We start from the raw sequence: 18,324 nt of genomic DNA, 5'->3' as shown, positions 1-18,324 counted from the left end.
CAGCGCCCCCCTAGTAGCTGCGTGATACGTGACAGGACACAGCGCCCCCTCCCCCCCTGTGGCTGCAGGACACAGCGCCCCCTCCCCCTCAGTGGCTGCAGGACACATGACAGGACACAGCGCCTCCTCCCCCCCAGTGGCTGCAGGACACAGCGCCCCCTCCCCCCCAGTGGCTACAGGACACAGCGCCCCCTCCCCCTCAGTGGCTGCAGGACACATGACAGGACACAGCGCCCCCTCCCCCCCAGTGGCTGCAGGACACATGACAGGACATGCATTGAATAAATAAAAGGAATTTATTCCCGGTTTAAAAAGCTTTGTTTGTTTTGTGGTTTGTGTTGCGGCCTCCAGCAGCCCTCCATGTCAGTGATAGGAAAGAGACTAAATACAGATACATTATATACTTAAATACATAGATATGCAGATGACGGCTATTCAGCTAAAACCGCGGCATTAACCCTTCAGCGCCAGGAAGGAGATCTGGAATAGACTTGGAGGCGGCTCTCGTTTCCGCGGTCTGGAGGGGACACAACCTTCATAGAAAGCTGCGTCTTTGGAGTTTGTATAGAATTTAAAAAAAAAAGAAAATATATAGATGTCTATTGGCATTTATCTCTGTACAATACAACGGCGAGAGTAAGAAAAACTATACATAGAAAGGCAATATACAGGGGGAGGGCGTAGAAAAGATCCGCAAATACACTTCATATCCACCGAGGGGGGAAGGAAAAGGCGCAGGAGCCAGCGGCTGCCTCTAGAGGGCGACCTGGGAGCGCTGCACCTACTGCCAGCAACTGGGGGATGATGGGACAATGAAAAGATCAGTGATACCAGTCACCGCTTATAACAGTGCCGGAGCGTTATACCTGTCACATCTTATAACCATGCTAAAGTGTTATAAGGGAAGCAGCTGATACCAGTCATATCTTATAACGCACCTGTACTGGTATAAGAGGTTACCAGTCACAGCTTATCCCTGTACAGGAATGTTATAAGATGTGACTGGTATCGGCCACTCCTTTTATAACAGTACAGGAGCGTTATAAGAGAAGCGGCTGATACCAGTCACTTCTTATAATAATATGGGTGCGTTATAAGAGGAGCAGCTGATACCAGTCACATCTTATAATGCTCCAGCACTATTGTAAGATAAGTAGCTGATACCAGTCACAGCTTATCCCTGTACAGGACTGGCTGATACCAGTCATATCCTATAATGCACCTGTACTGTTATAAGATAAGTAGCTGATACCAGTCACAGCTTATAATGCTCCAGGCACTATTGTAAGATAAGTAGCTGATACCAGTCACTTCTTATAATAATATGGGTGTGTTATAAGAGGAGCAGCTGATACCAGTCATATCCTATAATGCACCTGTACTGTTATAAGAGGAGCAGCTGATACCAGTCACATCTTATAATGCTCCAGCACTACTGTAAGATAAGTAGCTGATACCAGTTACATCTTATAACAGAGAAGCGGCTGATACCAGTCATATCTTATAATCACCTGTACTGGTATAAGAGGTTACCAGTCACAATTTATCCCTGTACAGGAATGTTATAAGAGAAGTGGCCAATACCAGTCACATCTTATAACAGTACAGGAGCGTTATAAGAGAAGGGGCTGACACCAGTCACACATACAGAGGGGTCTCAGTCCTGGAGATACACAGTGTGGTCTCTACACCTCCTGTCACTCATCCCATTGGATAACACTCCAGTCGGCCTCTCTGGCTGATAACAGGAAGCAATAACATTGCATGACTTTATCCTTCTGATTTTGAGGCGGAAAGATCATTAAATAAACCTTCCTTTTATAGGAAATAATCCTGTGTACGTCCAAATCCCCCCGACTGTAATAAAAAAATGGAATCATCTGCTATAAACATGATTATGTCGTTATGGGTGGAGCTGTAATACGGCTGATTCCGGTGTCTGTACATTCCTGCTGTCCGTGTGCCACTACCTATACAGCGCGGCTTGTAATGCTTTGTAGAAGATGGCGTCCCGGGGAGGGGCCTATGGGAAGGAAGCCGTCAGCCATGTCCATGGGCGGGGGGTGGCCCCAGACCCCGATCAGTCCAATGATATAATGTCCGGTCTGCACCCCGGTAAGCTGGGGGTGGAGTTCTGAGAACCACTGTGTCCGTGACTTTCCCGTAACGTGCTGGTGGAGACAATGCTGCTGATCCGGCTGGCGCCGTTGCTGGCCCCATGTGATCCCGCCATGGCTTGGGTGAGGGGGCTCATGTAATGCGATGGAGGGGCCCGGTACTGGAAAAAGTGATTGAGGGCGTCCTGTTCATCCAGGGAGGTGATGACAGACGGGCTGTAATGCTGCGGGCAGAAGATGCGGAGAAAGGAGATTATACCAGGGAAGGGAAACAGAAGGATGTGCATTTAAAGGGACAGTACACCTGCAGATCACTGCATTTAAAGGGACAGTACACCTGCAGATCACTGTGCATTTAGAGGGACAGTAGACCTGCAGATCACTGTGCATTTAGAGGGACAGTAGACCTGCAGATCACTGTGCATTTAGAGGGACAGTAGACCTGCAGATCACTGTGCATTTAGAGGGACAGTAGACCTGCAGATCACTGTGCATTTAGAGGGACAGTACACCTGCAGATCACTGTGCATTTAGAGGGACAATACACCTGCAGATCACTGTGCATTTAGAGGGACAATACACCTGCAGATCACTGTGCATTTAGAGGGACAATACACCTGCAGATCACTGTGCATTTAGAGGGACAATACACCTGCAGATCACTGTGCATTTAGAGGGACAATACACCTGCAGATCACTGTGCATTTAGAGGGACAATACACCTGCAGATCACTGTGCATTTAAAGGGACAGTACACCTGCAGATCACTGCGCATTTAGAGGGACAATACACCTGCAGATCACTGCATTTAGAGGGACAATACACCTGCAGATCACTGTGCATTTAAAGGGACAGTACACCTGCAGATCACTGTGCATTTAGAGGGACAATACACCTGCAGATCAATGTGCATTTAGAGCGACAATACACCTGCCGATCACTGTGCATTTAGAGGGACAATACACCTGCCGATCACTGTGCATTTAGAGGGACAATACACCTGCAGATCACTGTGCATTTAGAGGGACAATACACCTGCCGATCACTGTGCATTTAGAGGGACAATACACCTGCAGATCACTGTGCTTTAACAGTACCTCCTCTACTGGTCACATACTACTTATTGACCAATCACATGATTAATGCAATTGGCTCAAACATGGCACATAACCAGTAGGTGGGGACTGCCAGGGTCAGGTCACTATAACGGCAGCCCAAGCCTTTTGTCTCCAAAAACTTTCAAGAAACCTGGAGATCCTTATGTGTCAGCGCACCTGATTTTCTGTCGTCTGAAGGAAGGAGAAGATATCGAGACCTGTGGAGAGGAGAGAGCAGGCTGTGATATATACGACACATCCAGGGGGCGCCGAGCAGCTGCAGCCCACAACCAAGAGGTACCAAGGCCTTGGGCCAGGTTGTGTGCACTACTGCAGTGAATAAAGCAGAGTTGTAACACCACACAAGGACAAGGGTGGCGCTGTTTTTGGAAGAGCAACAATGTCGCTCTAATTCCAGACTACTATTTAAAGGGGGGATCCATGGAGCAGAAAAAATTTCATCATTTCCAAGGCGTGCAGAGGACAGAGGTGACGCCAGACAGAACATGACCATCTCCGCTCCCTGGACATCCCCTTTAACATTCTCAGTTTAGGAGGTGATGACTTGGCACTGCTGACACTGGGAATATGAGATTGCTTTGCAGAAGCACTAAAGTGCTATTAGTAGCGGGGTTCAGGAGTTTAAAGGGGTTCTCTGGAATTAGAGAAACATGGCTGCTTTCTTCCAGGAACAGCACAATCCTCGTCCACAGTTTGTGCAATACTGAAGCTCGGTTCCAGACAAAAAAAAAAAAAAAATGTAGAAAAGGAGGTGGCCACACCCCTTTATGCAGAACCACACCCCCTCTGCTCAAAGCTCCACCCACTTGTTAAGTGCAATTTTATTTCACTCCCTCACATTTACCTTGAAGGTCACTTGGCACCGGGAAGGTCCGGTGGTAGTCAGGCAGAGGAAGACTGGACAGGTAATCGCTGCCTATAGTCGCCATAGGGGGGCTTCTCAGAACAGACGAGGTTTGATGGTCAACGCTGATCACCCTAAAGGAGACATAAAAGTAAGACCCCGTCTGGGTGAGACATAGGCACCCTCCCCCACCCCAGCATTTCCTGTCTCATGATGGTACTAGGTAATGCCTTTACCCCTTGGATCCCACAGAGGGGATGGCAGCGGAGGTGATGGGGCACGGCCTCTTGGGCGCAGGCTCGTCATCCTCTGAGGAGCTGTCCAGGGTCAGGTCGATCACCTCCACCTTCTTCTTGGTCTCGGTGTTGTGCTTGAGGTCAGCGCTGAGGTTGTAGATTGTTCCTGCTGCAATAGGAGACACGACTGAGAAGGGAGGAGACCGGAAGAGGAGGAGACCGACATTAAGGGGGGTGGGCAGGGCCCGGGCCTTGCTCACACCATGTATCTACCGGCCATCTGCAGCACTTACTGTCAATCCCGCCATAAGACGTGGGCTGCAGCATGTCCTGCTTCTCTTTTTTGGGTTTCATTGGACACCAGGATCCGTCCTCCATGAACTGGATCTCATCACAGTCTGTGCAGGAGTTCAGGATTTCCATGAAGAGACTGGAGGAGAAACGGAAGGAATAACATCGGTGTCTATTTCCACAGCCGCCACTAGGGGTCCTCACTGTACACAACTAGATACAACTCCCAGAGGAAGTCCATCTGCTACATACAACTCTATATACCTATATACGCTCCTCAATGCCCATAAGGGGGAAGGGGGGCTCTGACCTTTGGGGACCAATGATCCTGAGAACCAAGGAGCCACAACAACGATACAAGACTGCATTGTTCTTTCTTGTATGGCAGCGGCCGGCCACCCACTGTGCAGGGAGCTGGAGGGCGGCCATCATCTAAACCAGCACTGTGGCCCCTTTATTCCTGGATCCGTGGGGGGTCCAAGAGGTCAGACCCCCTGACATACAGCATACCCTTGATGTAAGAGGACCTCTTTATTGGCTTTCCTATTGGGATCCGGCCTCTGGTCTGACTCACCCGTCTATAATGAGCATATCGTACGGCGCCTTCTTGTCGCACACAGGACACGTCCATGTTGGCTTTTTCTCGTTCATCTGCAGGTAGAGGGCAGCATCGAAGCACTGAAGGTGGGTGCAGGTGGAGGCTCTACAGGGCACTGTCAGACGCATCTTCCCCAGCTGCAGAGAGGAAGAGGTTGGTCAGGGCTGTGATGTGTGACAAAGACTCTCATAACATGGTCAGGACTGGTGTATGGCTGACGCACTTACCGGACACATGAGGGACACCCGCAGGCTGGTTGTGGCGATCTCACTGTCAGGGTCGGCCGTCAACTTCTCTTTTACTATTGGGGAAGAAACCAGGTGTTAAGTGTCCGATGATCCCACAGAGGTCAGAGTTCAGGGACCATCTACGGGAGGATGGACTCACTCAGCGCTCGGGAATGGTCCGGGTTCCGGATGCCTTTGGCTCGCAGTTTCTGCAGCAGTGTGACCGATGTCAGCTGCTTCACCAGATACACCGACAGCGAGTAATTCTGAAAGACAGAGAGAGTCAGAGAAGAAGCCAGAGTCACTCATGGATCCCTCCCACCTACAGCTGCGTCCTATGAGGGCAGGTCAGCCCTTCCTCAGTGGGGGTCCTATGAGGGCAGGTCAGCCCTTCCTCAGTGGGGGTCCTATGAGGGCAGGTCAGCCCCTCCTCAGTGGGGGTCCTATGAGGGCAGGTCAGCCCTTCCTCAGTGGGGGTCCTATGAGGGCAGGTCAGCCCCTCCTCAGTGGGGGTCCTATGAGGGCAGGTCAGCCCCTCCTCAGTGGGGGTCCTATGAGGGCAGGTCAGCCCCTCCTCAGTGGGGGTCCTATGAGGGCAGGTCAGCCCCTCCTCAGTGGGGGTCCTATGAGGGCAGGTCAGCCCCTCCTCAGTGGGGGTCCTATGAGGGCAGGTCAGCCCCTCCTCAGTGGGGGTCCTATGAGGGCAGGTCAGCCCCTCCTCAGTGGGGGTCCTATGAGGGCAGGTCAGCCCCTCCTCAGTGGGGGTCCTATGAGGGCTGACCTGTGTCAGCCCTTCCTCAGTGGGGGTCCTATGAGGGCAGGTCAGCCCTTCCTCTGTGGGGGTCCTATGAGGGCAGGTCAGCCCCTCCTCAGTGGGGGTCCTATGAGGGCAGGTCAGCCCTTCCTCTGTGGGGGTCCTATGAGGGCAGGTCAGCCCCTCCTCAGTGGGGGTCCTATGAGGGCAGGTCAGCCCTTCCTCTGTGGGGGTCCTATGAGGGCAGGTCAGCCCCTACTCAGTGGGGGTCCTATGAGGGCAGGTCATCCCTTCCTCTGTGGGGGTCCTATGAGGGCAGGTCAGCCCCTCCTTTATGGGGGTCCTATAAGGAAGGTCATCCCCTCCTCCATGGGGGTCCTATAAGGGTGGGCCAGCTCCACCTGCTTTGTGGGGATCCTATATTGGGCAGGCCGGCACCCCTTCCTCTATGGAGATCCTATAGGAGCAGGTCACCCTCTCCTCAGTGGGGGTCCTATAAGGGCAGCCGGCGCCAACCTCATCTATAATTATCTTATAACATCGCAATCCTACAATGAATGGGACCACCAAGCACTTTGTTTTTTTTAGAGTTAACTTACTCTGCCAAACTCTGAGGACCAGTTGACTACGATGTTGTTGGCCACGGTAGAGGAGAGCCGGATGAGCGGGGAGATGTTGATGGGTCGGCTCGGCCTCTTGGGCTCGGCTCCGTTCTTGGTGGGGGGTAAATAGCCCTGGAGGTGGGAAGAGAAAAGGAAATATACACAATGTACTACTTAACGTCATATTACCACCACCTGCTATCCGGTTATGCAGAGGTATGCTATAATATCTCTGCTTGCTACTAATCTGAACACAAACCCCATTACAATCCAGTCCAGGAGGGCCGCTAGAAGGATTGTGGGAGAAGTTGTGCATGCTGATCTGTGAGGGTCCTAGCAGTCCCCAGAATGAAGGGACTACAGGAGAGAATACCTTACCAGTGGCCGTGGCTGCCTGACCTGTGACCTGCGGGGCCCCAGCCATAGGATATGACATAGGAAGGAGCGGGAGGCGACACGTTACTCACCGGCAATGGGCACAGCTTCCCGTTAACCTTCACAAAGAGGTTGGGAGGGAAGTAGTCCTCCTGCGGACAGCTGGTCTCACACAGACAGAACCTGGAGAAAGACGTCACAGTGTAAGACGGCGGCCATGATCCCCAGAGACATTATTACCACCCCTCCCCCATCAGAGGATTATCTATATGCTGGCCTCTGTGTCTACACCCCCATATAATGACAGCCTGCCCCCCCGCAGGATCTGCCGCCAGAGAACGCTTATATTTACCAAACAGGAAACCAGCGAGGTTACCTCCTCACTCACATCTATCAGTTCTGGTTCTAATGACATGACCGGGCCAGGGCAGACCTGTTTACCGACCCCCCTTTCCTGCCATAGGACCCCACTGGTGAATCCTGTGACTCTCACCTCAGCTGGACCTGGACCGTGTAATCGCACTTAGCACCGGGCAGAATGTCTCTGAAATACAGAAAATACTCATCACCATCTAATCCTACAGAGTAACAGGAAAGCAAGCGGCGAGAGTCCAATAATCCATCACTTAAAGGGGTTATCCAGACTAAGAAAACTAGATTCCAGGAACAGCACCTCTCCTGTCCTCAGGTTGGGTGTGGGGGTTTGTAGCTCAGTCCTACTGAAGTGAATGGAGCTGATGTGTAATACTGCACACAACCTGGGGACAGGGGTGGCGCTGTGTATGCAGGAACAAAGCTGTGCTTTCCTTATTCTGGATAACCCCTTTAATTATACAAAACAACAGGACAAGACGACAATTCCACCTCTTTAAAAAAAAATCTTGTGCGGTCACCCCTCTGACATGGAGGACTCCGACCACTCACCTGGAGGTCAGGATCTGGTGAACCTGTTGTGGCGTCAGTGCAAAGCTAAAGTGGGCCTCCTCAAAGCGCTGCGTGTTTGTAGAAGCTGGAAGAAGACAAAGGGAGACAGTCAGCAGGCAGGGACTGAGCACAGGAATAGTGTGGGCCCCAGATCAGGGGTCGGTTTATTAGTCGGATCCTTTATATCATGGAGTCTATACTACACACTGCTAAAGAAACAAGAGAGCAGTACCTGTCCCTACCTCCAGGGGGCAGGCCATATTCATATACCCAGAATGAGAACCAGCCCGCTTTTCTACCGGTGGGTCGGTAGTTCTCCCGTTATACAGATAGAGGGCGTCACACTCACCCAATGTGGTTGGTTTGATCAGTTCATCATAAACGTCGTAGAAGGGGAGCCTCTTCATCTTGACATCAGGGTGCACCGGGTGTATGGGTGGCGACAGGTGCTGAATGTCCGTCTCGTGTTTAGGGCCGAGCATTGGGAGAGGGGGCAGCACGGATGATGGGAGCGCGCTGGACATGGCGCCAGTGTCATAACCCAGGTGGCACACCGCTCCCTGAGCCAGCGAGCCGGCATTGGGTATGGCCCCGGCCTGCATGTGCAGCATGGTTAAGTCTGTGGAGTTGAGGACCTTGCGGGGGTATCGCCTTCGGTAAAGCTCCTTGATCTTCATCAGGATGGTGGTGTTGTAGCCAGACCTCACCAGATGAAGGGCCTTGGAGACAAGCTCGTGTTTCCTTCCACACTTGTTTCTGCCGGCAAAACCCAGAAGAACCTGCAGCTCGGAGACTCTAAAGCTCATAACCATGTGCTGGGGGGAGAAGAAGAGGGAGAAGTTAGGAGGAGGGAACACAAGCATGAGCCACATGATCCTCAGAGAACGGGGTCTACACAATGGTATGAGGAGGGAACACAAGCATGAGCTACATGATCCTCAGAGAATGGTGTCTACACAATGGTATGAGGAGAGAACACAAGCATGAGCCACATGATCCTCAGAGAACGGGGTCTACACAATGGTATGAGGAGGGAACACAAGCATGAGCTACATGATCCTCAGAGAATGGTGTCTACACAATGGTATAAGGAGGGAGCACAAGCATGAGCCACATGATCCTCAGAGAACAGGGTCTACACAATGGTATGAGGAGAGAACACAAGCATGAGCCACATGATCCTCAGAGAATGGTGTCTACACAATGGTATAAGGAGGGAGCACAAGCATGAGCTACATGATCCTCAGAGAACGGGGTCTACACAATGGTATGAGGAGAGAACACAAGCATAAAGCTTCACACAAAAACCTCTGACTAATGGTTCTGAAATGACAACCTGATGCTAGCCAGATATAGAGGAGGATGAAACCACAGGACAGCTGTGTGTGGTCACCGGGATGATGACAGTATGGCTACAGACAGGACAGCGACTGTTCGCATCTCCACCCCTCTGGTCTTCAGTAACTCCTTGCTGATGTACCCACCACTGTACTGCTGTAAGCCCCCACAAGTCCAGCACTGTGCCGCCGCCATCATCCCGCTCACCCACCCACATTATCGCCAATGGCTACACCATCATTTTGGCCTTGTGTCCTGACGTGATGTGACTATTACGGTGACTTTTTGGTCCCTTTGAGCCTTTGTAGTTTCCCCTTGTGACAGAACTGCAGGTGTGTGTGTGTGTGTGTGTGTGTGTGTGTGTGTGTGTGTGTGTGTGTGTGTGTGTGCAGTGACAGGGACCCCTGTAATAACACGGCAGTGACAGGGACCCCTGTAATAACACAGCAGTGATGGGGACCCCCCTGTAATAACACAGCAGTGATGAGGACCCCCCTGTAATAACACGGCAGTGATGGGGACCCCCCTGTAATAACACGGCAGTGATGGGGACCCCCCTGTAATAACACGGCAGTGATGGGGACCCCCCTGTAATAACACGGCAGTGATGGGGACCCCCCTGTAATAACACGGCAGTGATGGGGACCCCCCTGTAATAACACAGCAGTGATGAGGACCCCCCTGTAATAACACGGCAGTGATGGGGACCCCCCTGTAATAACACGGCAGTGATGGGGACCCCCTGTAATAATACCAGGGCAGTGATGGGGACCCCCCTGTAATAACACAGCAGTGATGGGGACCCCCCTGTAATAATACCAGGGCAGTGATGGGGACCCCCCTGTAATAATACCAGGGCAGTGATGGGGACCCCCCTGTAATAACACAGCAGTGATGAGGACCCCCCTGTAATAACACAGCAGTGATGAGGACCCCCCTGTAATAACACGGCAGTGATGGGGACCCCCCTGTAATAACACGGCAGTGATGGGGACCCCCCTGTAATAACACGGCAGTGATGGGGACCCCCCCTGTAATAACACAGCAGTGATGGGGACCCCCCTGTAATAACACAGCAGTGATGGGGACCCCCCTGTAATAACACGGCAGTGATGGGGACCCCCTGTAATAATACCAGGGCAGTGATGGGGACCCCCCTGTAATAACACAGCAGTGATGGGGACCCCCCTGTAATAATACCAGGGCAGTGATGGGGACCCCCCTGTAATAATACCAGGGCAGTGATGGGGACCCCCCTGTAATAACACAGCAGTGATGATGACCCCCCTGTAATAACACAGCAGTGATGAGGACCCCCCTGTAATAACACGGCAGTGATGGGGACCCCCCTGTAATAACACGGCAGTGATGGGGACCCCCCTGTAATAACACGGCAGTGATGGGGACCCCCTGTAATAATACCAGGGCAGTGATGGGGACCCCCCTGTAATAACACAGCAGTGATGGGGACCCCCTGTAATAATACCAGGGCAGTGATGGGGACCCCCCTGTAATAATACCAGGGCAGTGATGGGGACCCCCCTGTAATAATACCAGGGCAGTGACGGGGACCCCCCTGTAATAACACAGCAGTGATGGGGACCCCTCTGTAATAATACCAGGGCAGTGATGGGGACCCCCCTGTAATAACACAGCAGTGATGGGGACCCCCCTGTAATAACATGGCAGTGATGGGGACCCCCCTGTAATAACACGGCAGTGATGGGGACCCCCCTGTAATAACACGGCAGTGATGGGGACCCCCCTGTAACAGGCAGGACAGTATATAATATATACAGGGATTAGTACAGGAGAGGAGATAGTGATATATACTGCAGTGTATAGACATGACGTATACAGTGATCACAGCCGTATATCGTGACATGACAGTGGGCCGCACAGTACACGGGAGGCCGCCCATCCCCCTCCATCCTCCGCTAGGCCTCAGCCTCGTCCCCGGCGTCTCCTACATCACTCCCCGGCCTCCGGGTCACTATTCCCCGCAGAAGCTGCGGCCGAGTCCCGCTGCCTCCCCCGGCCCCGGTACCTTCAGTTCCGCCAGATCCGCCATCTTGAGACATGGTTCGGCAACTGAGGAGAGGCAGGGACCGGGGAGAAATAACCCGCCCGGCCGGGAGCGTGTGGGAGAGGCCGGGGAGGGGGCGAGGTGGAGAGGCCATAGCTGGAGAGACGAGCGGAGCCGCCATAGCTGCCGTGACAGGAGGGACCCTGCCATTACTATGGTGCCGGGAGGGACCCCGCCATTACTATGGTGACGGGAGGGACCCCGCCATTACTATGGTGACGGGAGGGACCCCGCCATTACTATGGTGCCGGGAGGGACCCCGCCATAGCTGCCGTGACGGGAGGGGCCCCGCCATTACTATGGTGCCGGGAGGGACCCCGCCATTACTATGGTGCCGGGAGGGACCCCGCCATTACTGCTGTACCCCCTCCTCCCATTACTATCCTGACAGGAGGGACCCCGCCATTACTACTGTACCCCCTCCTCCCCCGCCATTACTATGGTGACAGGAGGGACCCCGCCATTACTGCTGTACCCCCTCCTCCCATTACTATCCTGACAGGAGGGACCCCGCCATTACTACTGTACCCCCTCCTCCCCCGCCATTACTATGGTGACAGGAGGGACCCCGCCATTACTGCTGTACCCCCTCCTCCCCCGCCATTACTATGGTGACAGGAGGGACCCCGCCATTACTGCTGTACCCCCTCCTCCCATTACTATCCTGACAGGAGGGACCCCGCCATTACTACTATATTCCTCAGCCTTTTCTCCCCCATGGCTATTGTGACAGAACTGATCCATCCACTATTATCTTATTAGGACAGAGGGGACCCTGCTATTACTACCTAATGCTGACAGCTGTCCTGACTGGGAGGCCCCCGCCATTACTGCCTCATGACAGAGAAGATTCCGCCATTATTGCCTCATAACAGAGAGAACCCCGCCTTTACTGCCCCATGACAGAGAACCCCGCCATTACTTCCCCATGACAGAGAGGAACCCCGCCATTACTGCCCCATGACAGAGAAGAACCCCGCCATTACTGCCCCATGACAGACAGGAACCCCGCCATTACTGCCCCATGACAGAGAAGAACCCCGCCATTACTGCCCCATGACAGACAGGAACCTCGCCATTACTGCCCCATGACAGAGAGAACCCCGTCATTACTGCCCCATTACAGAGAGAACCCCGCCATTACTGCCCTATGACAGAGGAACCCCGCCATTACTGCCCCATGACTGAGAGGAACCCCGCCATTACTGCCCCATGACAGAGAGAACCCCGCCATTACTGCCCCATGACTGAGAGGAACCCCGCCATTACTGCCCCATGACAGAGAGAACCCCGCCATTACTGCCCCATGACAGACAGGAACCCCGCCATTACTGCCCCATGACAGAGAAGATTCCGCCATTATTGCCTCATAACAGAGAGAACCCCGCCTTTACTGCCCCATGACAGAGAACCCCGCCATTACTTCCCCATGACAGAGAGGAACCCCGCCATTACTGCCCCATGACAGAGAAGAACCCCGCCATTACTGCCCCATGACAGACAGGAACCCCGCCATTACTGCCCCATGACAGAGAAGAACCCCGCCATTACTGCCCCATGACAGACAGGAACCTCGCCATTACTGCCCCATGACAGAGAGAACCCCGTCATTACTGCCCCATTACAGAGAGAACCCCGCCATTACTGCCCTATGACAGAGGAACCCCGCCATTACTGCCCCATGACTGAGAGGAACCCCGCCATTACTGCCCCATGACAGAGAGAACCCCGCCATTACTGCCCCATGACTGAGAGGAACCCCGCCATTACTGCCCCATGACAGAGAGAACCCCGCCATTACTGCCCCATGACAGACAGGAACCCCGCCATTACTGCCCCATGACAGAGAAGATTCCGCCATTATTGCCTCAATCATATTGTGACAGGGATCCAGCCATTATATGACAGGGAGGCCTCCACCATTATCACATTAACCACCATTGTGACTTTAGGATGGGCTCACAATTGTCCATGACAGGAGGCCCCCGCCATTATGACAGTGGGGACTAAAATTGGGGGACCCCCTATTGCCACCTTTAGGCTATGTTAACATGCTGCATAAGCAACGGCCATTCTGCTTGAACGGCTGTTGTTTATACAGCATGTGAACACAGCCTTAATATGATGCCAACACCATAATATTACAGACATTATATAAGCTCTTAAAAAAAAAAAAAAAATAAATACTAAGGGTATAATCCCACACACCGTATACGCAGCGTATTTACTGCTGCGATACGCAGCAAATACGCAACAAATACGCAGCAGATTAGATCTAAATAACTGAACACAGCATCAAATCTAAACCATTAAATCTGCTGCGTATTTGTTGCGTATCTGCTGCGTATACGGTGTGTGGGTTTGTACCCTGAAGGTGCGAATGAGGCCTCAGAAGGGGGCAGATTATTTCGCCCCTTATACCCCCCACACCAGGGACCCTCACCCACTGCTGGCTATAGGCGGCCCTGTATGTCTGTGCGTCCTGCAGGGTGATCTTCTGGGTGACATAAGGACACGGGCAGCTGCTGGCTGACATGTAACAGGCGGGCAGCAGGCGTCATTCTGCACGAAGCCTGGCAGAGACCGGACACCACGTCAACTATGACGCCCGCTGCCCCCAACAATTAATCATTAATATTCTCCTGCATGTCAGGTGTAGACCTGGCACAACCCGGGCATCACCAACCTAATCCACCATGACCCTGTGAACCAGACGCTGCTGTGTCCTGCGAACCCCCCCTCCCCCCAGAAATCCCCATACTGATGTCACCTACAGATAACCCCTGATGCCCATAACAATGCCATCTATACATCATCACCCCCTAGATATACCCATAACAATGCCATCTATACATCATCACCCCCTAGATATACCCATAACAATGCCATCTATACATCATCACCCCCTAGATATACCTATAATGATGCCATCTATAATCACCCCCTAGATATACCCATAACAATGCCATCTATACATCATCACCCCCTAGATATACCCATAATGATGCCATCTATACATCATCACCCCCTAGATATACCCATAATGATGCCATCTATACATCATCACCCCCTAGATATACCCATAATGATGCCATCTATACATTCTCACCCCTAGATATACCCATAATGATGCCATCTATACATCACCCCCTAGATATACCCATAATGATGCCATTTATACATTCTCACCCCCTAGATATACCCATAATGATGCCATGTATACATTCTCACCCCTAGATATACCCATAACGATGCCATCTATACATCATCACCCCCTAGATATACCCATAATGATGCCATGTATACATTCTCACCCCTAGATATACCCATAATGATGCCATGTATACATTCTCACCCCTAGATATACCCATAATGATGCCATCTATACATCATCACCCCCTAGATATACCCATAATGATGCCATGTATACATTCTCACCCCCTAGATATACCCATAATGATGCCATGTATACATTCTCACCCCTAGATATACCCATAATGATGCCATGTATACATTCTCACCCCTAGATATACCCATAATGATGCCATCTATACATCATCACCCCCTAGATATACCCATAATGATGCCATGTATACATTCTCACCCCTAGATATACCCATAATGATGCCATGTATACATTCTCACCCCTAGATATACCCATAATGATGCCATCTATACATCAACCCCTAGATATACCCATAATGATGCCATCTATACATTCTCACCCCCTAGATATACCCATAATGATGCCATCTATACATCATCACCCCCTAGATATACCCATAACAATGCCATCTATACATCATCACCCCCTAGATATACCCATAACAATGCCATCTATACATCATCACCCCCTAGATATACCCATAACAATGCCATCTATACATCACCCCCTAGATATACCCATAATGATGCCATCTATACATTCTCACCCCTAGATATACCCATAATGCCATCTATACATCACCCCCTAGATATACCCATAATGATGCCATCTATACATTCTCACCCCCTAGATATACCCATAATGATGCCATCTATACATCATCACCCCCTAGATATACCCATAACAATGCCATCTATACATCATCACCCCCTAGATATACCCATAACAATGCCATCTATACATCATCACCCCCTAGATATACCCATAATGATGCCATCTATACATTCTCACCCCTAGATATACCCATAATGATGCCATCTATACATTCTCACCCCCCAGATATACCCATAATGATACCATTTAGAGGTGTACTGCCCCTGATGCCCTCCCCCACCCCTCTCACAAGCCCCAGATATATCCCATGCCAGGCTGAAAACTAACAGCACTGGGTCCATTCTGCCCAATATTACTATGGGTAGCTTCACACGTACCGTATCGCTGCATATTTATCGCTGCGTTTTTATCGCTGTGTGTTTGGTGCGATTTTTACATGAAAATCGTGTGAAAATCAAAACTCGCATGTAAAACTCGCACCAAACACACAGCGATAAAAACGCAGCGTTACATACACAGCGATACGGTACATGTGAAGGCACCCCAATACACAGGATCCATCTTACCCAGTAATAATATTATTCAAGTCCGGTAAAAATGTTTATTAAAGTATTGTATTGGCCCCCAAAAGTTATACAAATCCCCAGTATACACTTATTACGGGAAATGCTTATAAAGGGCTTCTTTCCCTGCACTTACTACTGCATCAAGGCTTCACTTCCCGGATAACATGGTGATGTCACTTCCTGGATAACATGGTGATGTCACTTCCTGGATAACATGGTGACGTCACTTCCCGGATAACATGGTGATGTCACTTCCTGGATAACATGGTGCTGTCACTTCCTGGATAACATGGTGACGTCACTTCCCGGATAACATGGTGACGTCACTTCCCGGATAACACGGTGACGTCACTTCCCGGATAACACGGTGACGTCACTTCCCGGATAACACGGTGACGTCACTTCCCGGATAACACGGTGACGTCACTTCCCGGATAACATGGTGACGTCACTTCCCGGATAACATGGTGACGTCACTTCCTGGATAACAGGGTGACGTCACTTCCTGGATAACATGGTGCTGTCACTTCCCGGATAACATGGTGACGTCACTTCCTGGATAACATGGTGACGTCACTTCCTGGATAACACGGTGACGTCACTTCCTGGATAACACGGTGATGTCACTTCCTGGATAACACGGTGATGTCACTTCCTGGATAACACGGTGATGTCACTTCCCGGATAACACGGTGACGTCACTTCCCGGATAACACGGTGACGTCACTTCCCGGATAACACGGTGACGTCACTTCCCGGATAACATGGTGATGTCACTTCCTGGATAACACGGTGATGTCACTTCCTGGATAACATGGTGACGTCACTTCCTGGATAACATGGTGACGTCACTTCCTGGATAACATGGTGACGTCACTTCCTGCATATTAAGTAGAGAGAAGGGGAGGGCACCACAAAAATAAAGATTGAAGGGGTGCTACAGTACTAAATGCTGAATAATATGTCAAGAAAGAGAAAAGAAAAGTACTGAACCAGCACACCCAAAATAATATTTCAAAAATATGTTTATTAAAGTACAGACACAAAACATAAAAACATGTAAACATGGTGCACGCCACAATAAGCTGCACTAGAACCACCGTCCACAAAATGGCAGTAGTAAGCTGCCTCAATCCCATGAATAAGGAAAGACAATCAGATACACACTGTATGTAGAGGTCCCTGACGAAGTCGCGTTGGGCGGTTCTCCTCCATCTGTCCATCTCATATCGGCCGCGGTACAGGCTGTATAGACTGGTCTCTGACTACTGAATATTTTGTACTTGGGCTTTTTCTTTTCTGTCTGTAGAGGGTGGCAGGTTATTATGCACTAGCTGCACTTTGCCTCTACATACAGTGTGTATCTGATTGTCTTTCCTTATTCATGGGATTGAGGCAGCTTACTAGTGACATTTTGTGGACAGTGGTTCTAGTGCAGCTTATTGTGGCGTGCACCATGTTTACATGTTTTATGTTGTGTGTCTGTACTTTAATAAACATATTTTTGATAAATTATTTTGGGTGTGCTGGTTCAGTACTTTTCTTTTCTCTTTCTTGACATATTATTCAGCATTTAGTACTGTAACACCCCTTCAATCTTTACTTTTGTGGTGCCCTCCCCTTCTCTCTACTTAATATGCAGGAAGTGACATCACCATGTTCTGCAGGAAGTGACGTCACCATGTTATCCAGGAAGTGACAGCACCATGTTCTGCAGGAAGTGACAGCACCATGTTCTGCAGGAAGTGACAGCACCATGTTCTGCAGGAAGTGACAGCACCATGTTCTGCAGGAAGTGATGTCACCATGTTATCCAGGAAGTGACATCACCATGTTATCCAGGAAGTGACGTCACCCTGTTATCCAGGAAGTGACGCCTTGATGCAGTAGTAAGTGCAGGGAAAGAAGCCCTTTATAAGAATTTCCCGTAATAAGTGTATATTGGGGATTTGTATAACTTTTGGGGGGCAACACAATACTTTAATAAAGTAATAATAATAAGTAATAATAATTATCAGGGAGAGGGTATACACTATATCACTATAGGGGAGAGGGTATACACTATATCACTATAGGGGAGAGGGTATATATATATATATATATATATATATATATATATATATATATATATATACACACATACACACACACACTGTACATTCATAACTACGACCCTTCATCTTGTAGTACGACCAATGGTAAGGGTCCATTTAGAGGGGACTGCTGCCCCCCCTCTGTATACCCTCTC

At 50.5% G+C, this 18,324-nt stretch overlaps 1 protein-coding gene across 4 annotated transcripts in view; it reads right to left on the bottom strand.

Moving 5' to 3' along the window:
- Positions 1-1,475: 1,475 nt before the first annotated feature.
- PIAS3 (protein inhibitor of activated STAT 3) overlaps positions 1,476-18,324 on the bottom strand; it is a 20,337-nt gene continuing 3,488 nt past the window's right edge. For 2 of the 4 annotated variants that reach the window (XM_069950154.1, XM_069950156.1), the window contains exons 2-14: positions 8,436-8,901; positions 8,087-8,171; positions 7,656-7,706; positions 7,255-7,345; positions 6,785-6,919; positions 5,592-5,697; positions 5,432-5,505; positions 5,181-5,341; positions 4,609-4,745; positions 4,316-4,484; positions 4,080-4,213; positions 3,392-3,432; positions 1,476-2,341 (exon numbers count right to left, since the gene is read on the bottom strand). In XM_069950154.1, the coding sequence (XP_069806255.1) occupies positions 2,081-2,341; positions 3,392-3,432; positions 4,080-4,213; positions 4,316-4,484; positions 4,609-4,745; positions 5,181-5,341; positions 5,432-5,505; positions 5,592-5,697; positions 6,785-6,919; positions 7,255-7,345; positions 7,656-7,706; positions 8,087-8,171; positions 8,436-8,898 (1,908 nt within the window). In that variant the 5' untranslated portion in view covers positions 8,899-8,901 and the 3' untranslated portion in view covers positions 1,476-2,080. Of the gene's footprint in view, positions 2,342-3,391; positions 3,433-4,079; positions 4,214-4,315; positions 4,485-4,608; positions 4,746-5,180; positions 5,342-5,431; positions 5,506-5,591; positions 5,698-6,784; positions 6,920-7,254; positions 7,346-7,655; positions 7,707-8,086; positions 8,172-8,435; positions 8,902-9,570; positions 9,787-11,471; positions 11,631-18,324 lie in introns of those variants that run through there. The other 2 variants (XM_069950153.1, XM_069950155.1) reach the window with 2 other exon arrangements.

The sequence above is a fragment of the Dendropsophus ebraccatus genome, chromosome 13 (assembly GCF_027789765.1).
Source record: "Dendropsophus ebraccatus isolate aDenEbr1 chromosome 13, aDenEbr1.pat, whole genome shotgun sequence".
Classification (NCBI taxonomy): Eukaryota; Metazoa; Chordata; class Amphibia; order Anura; family Hylidae; genus Dendropsophus; species Dendropsophus ebraccatus.
Note: the sequence above shows the minus strand (reverse complement) of the source record. Positions and strands in the feature narration are given on the sequence as shown.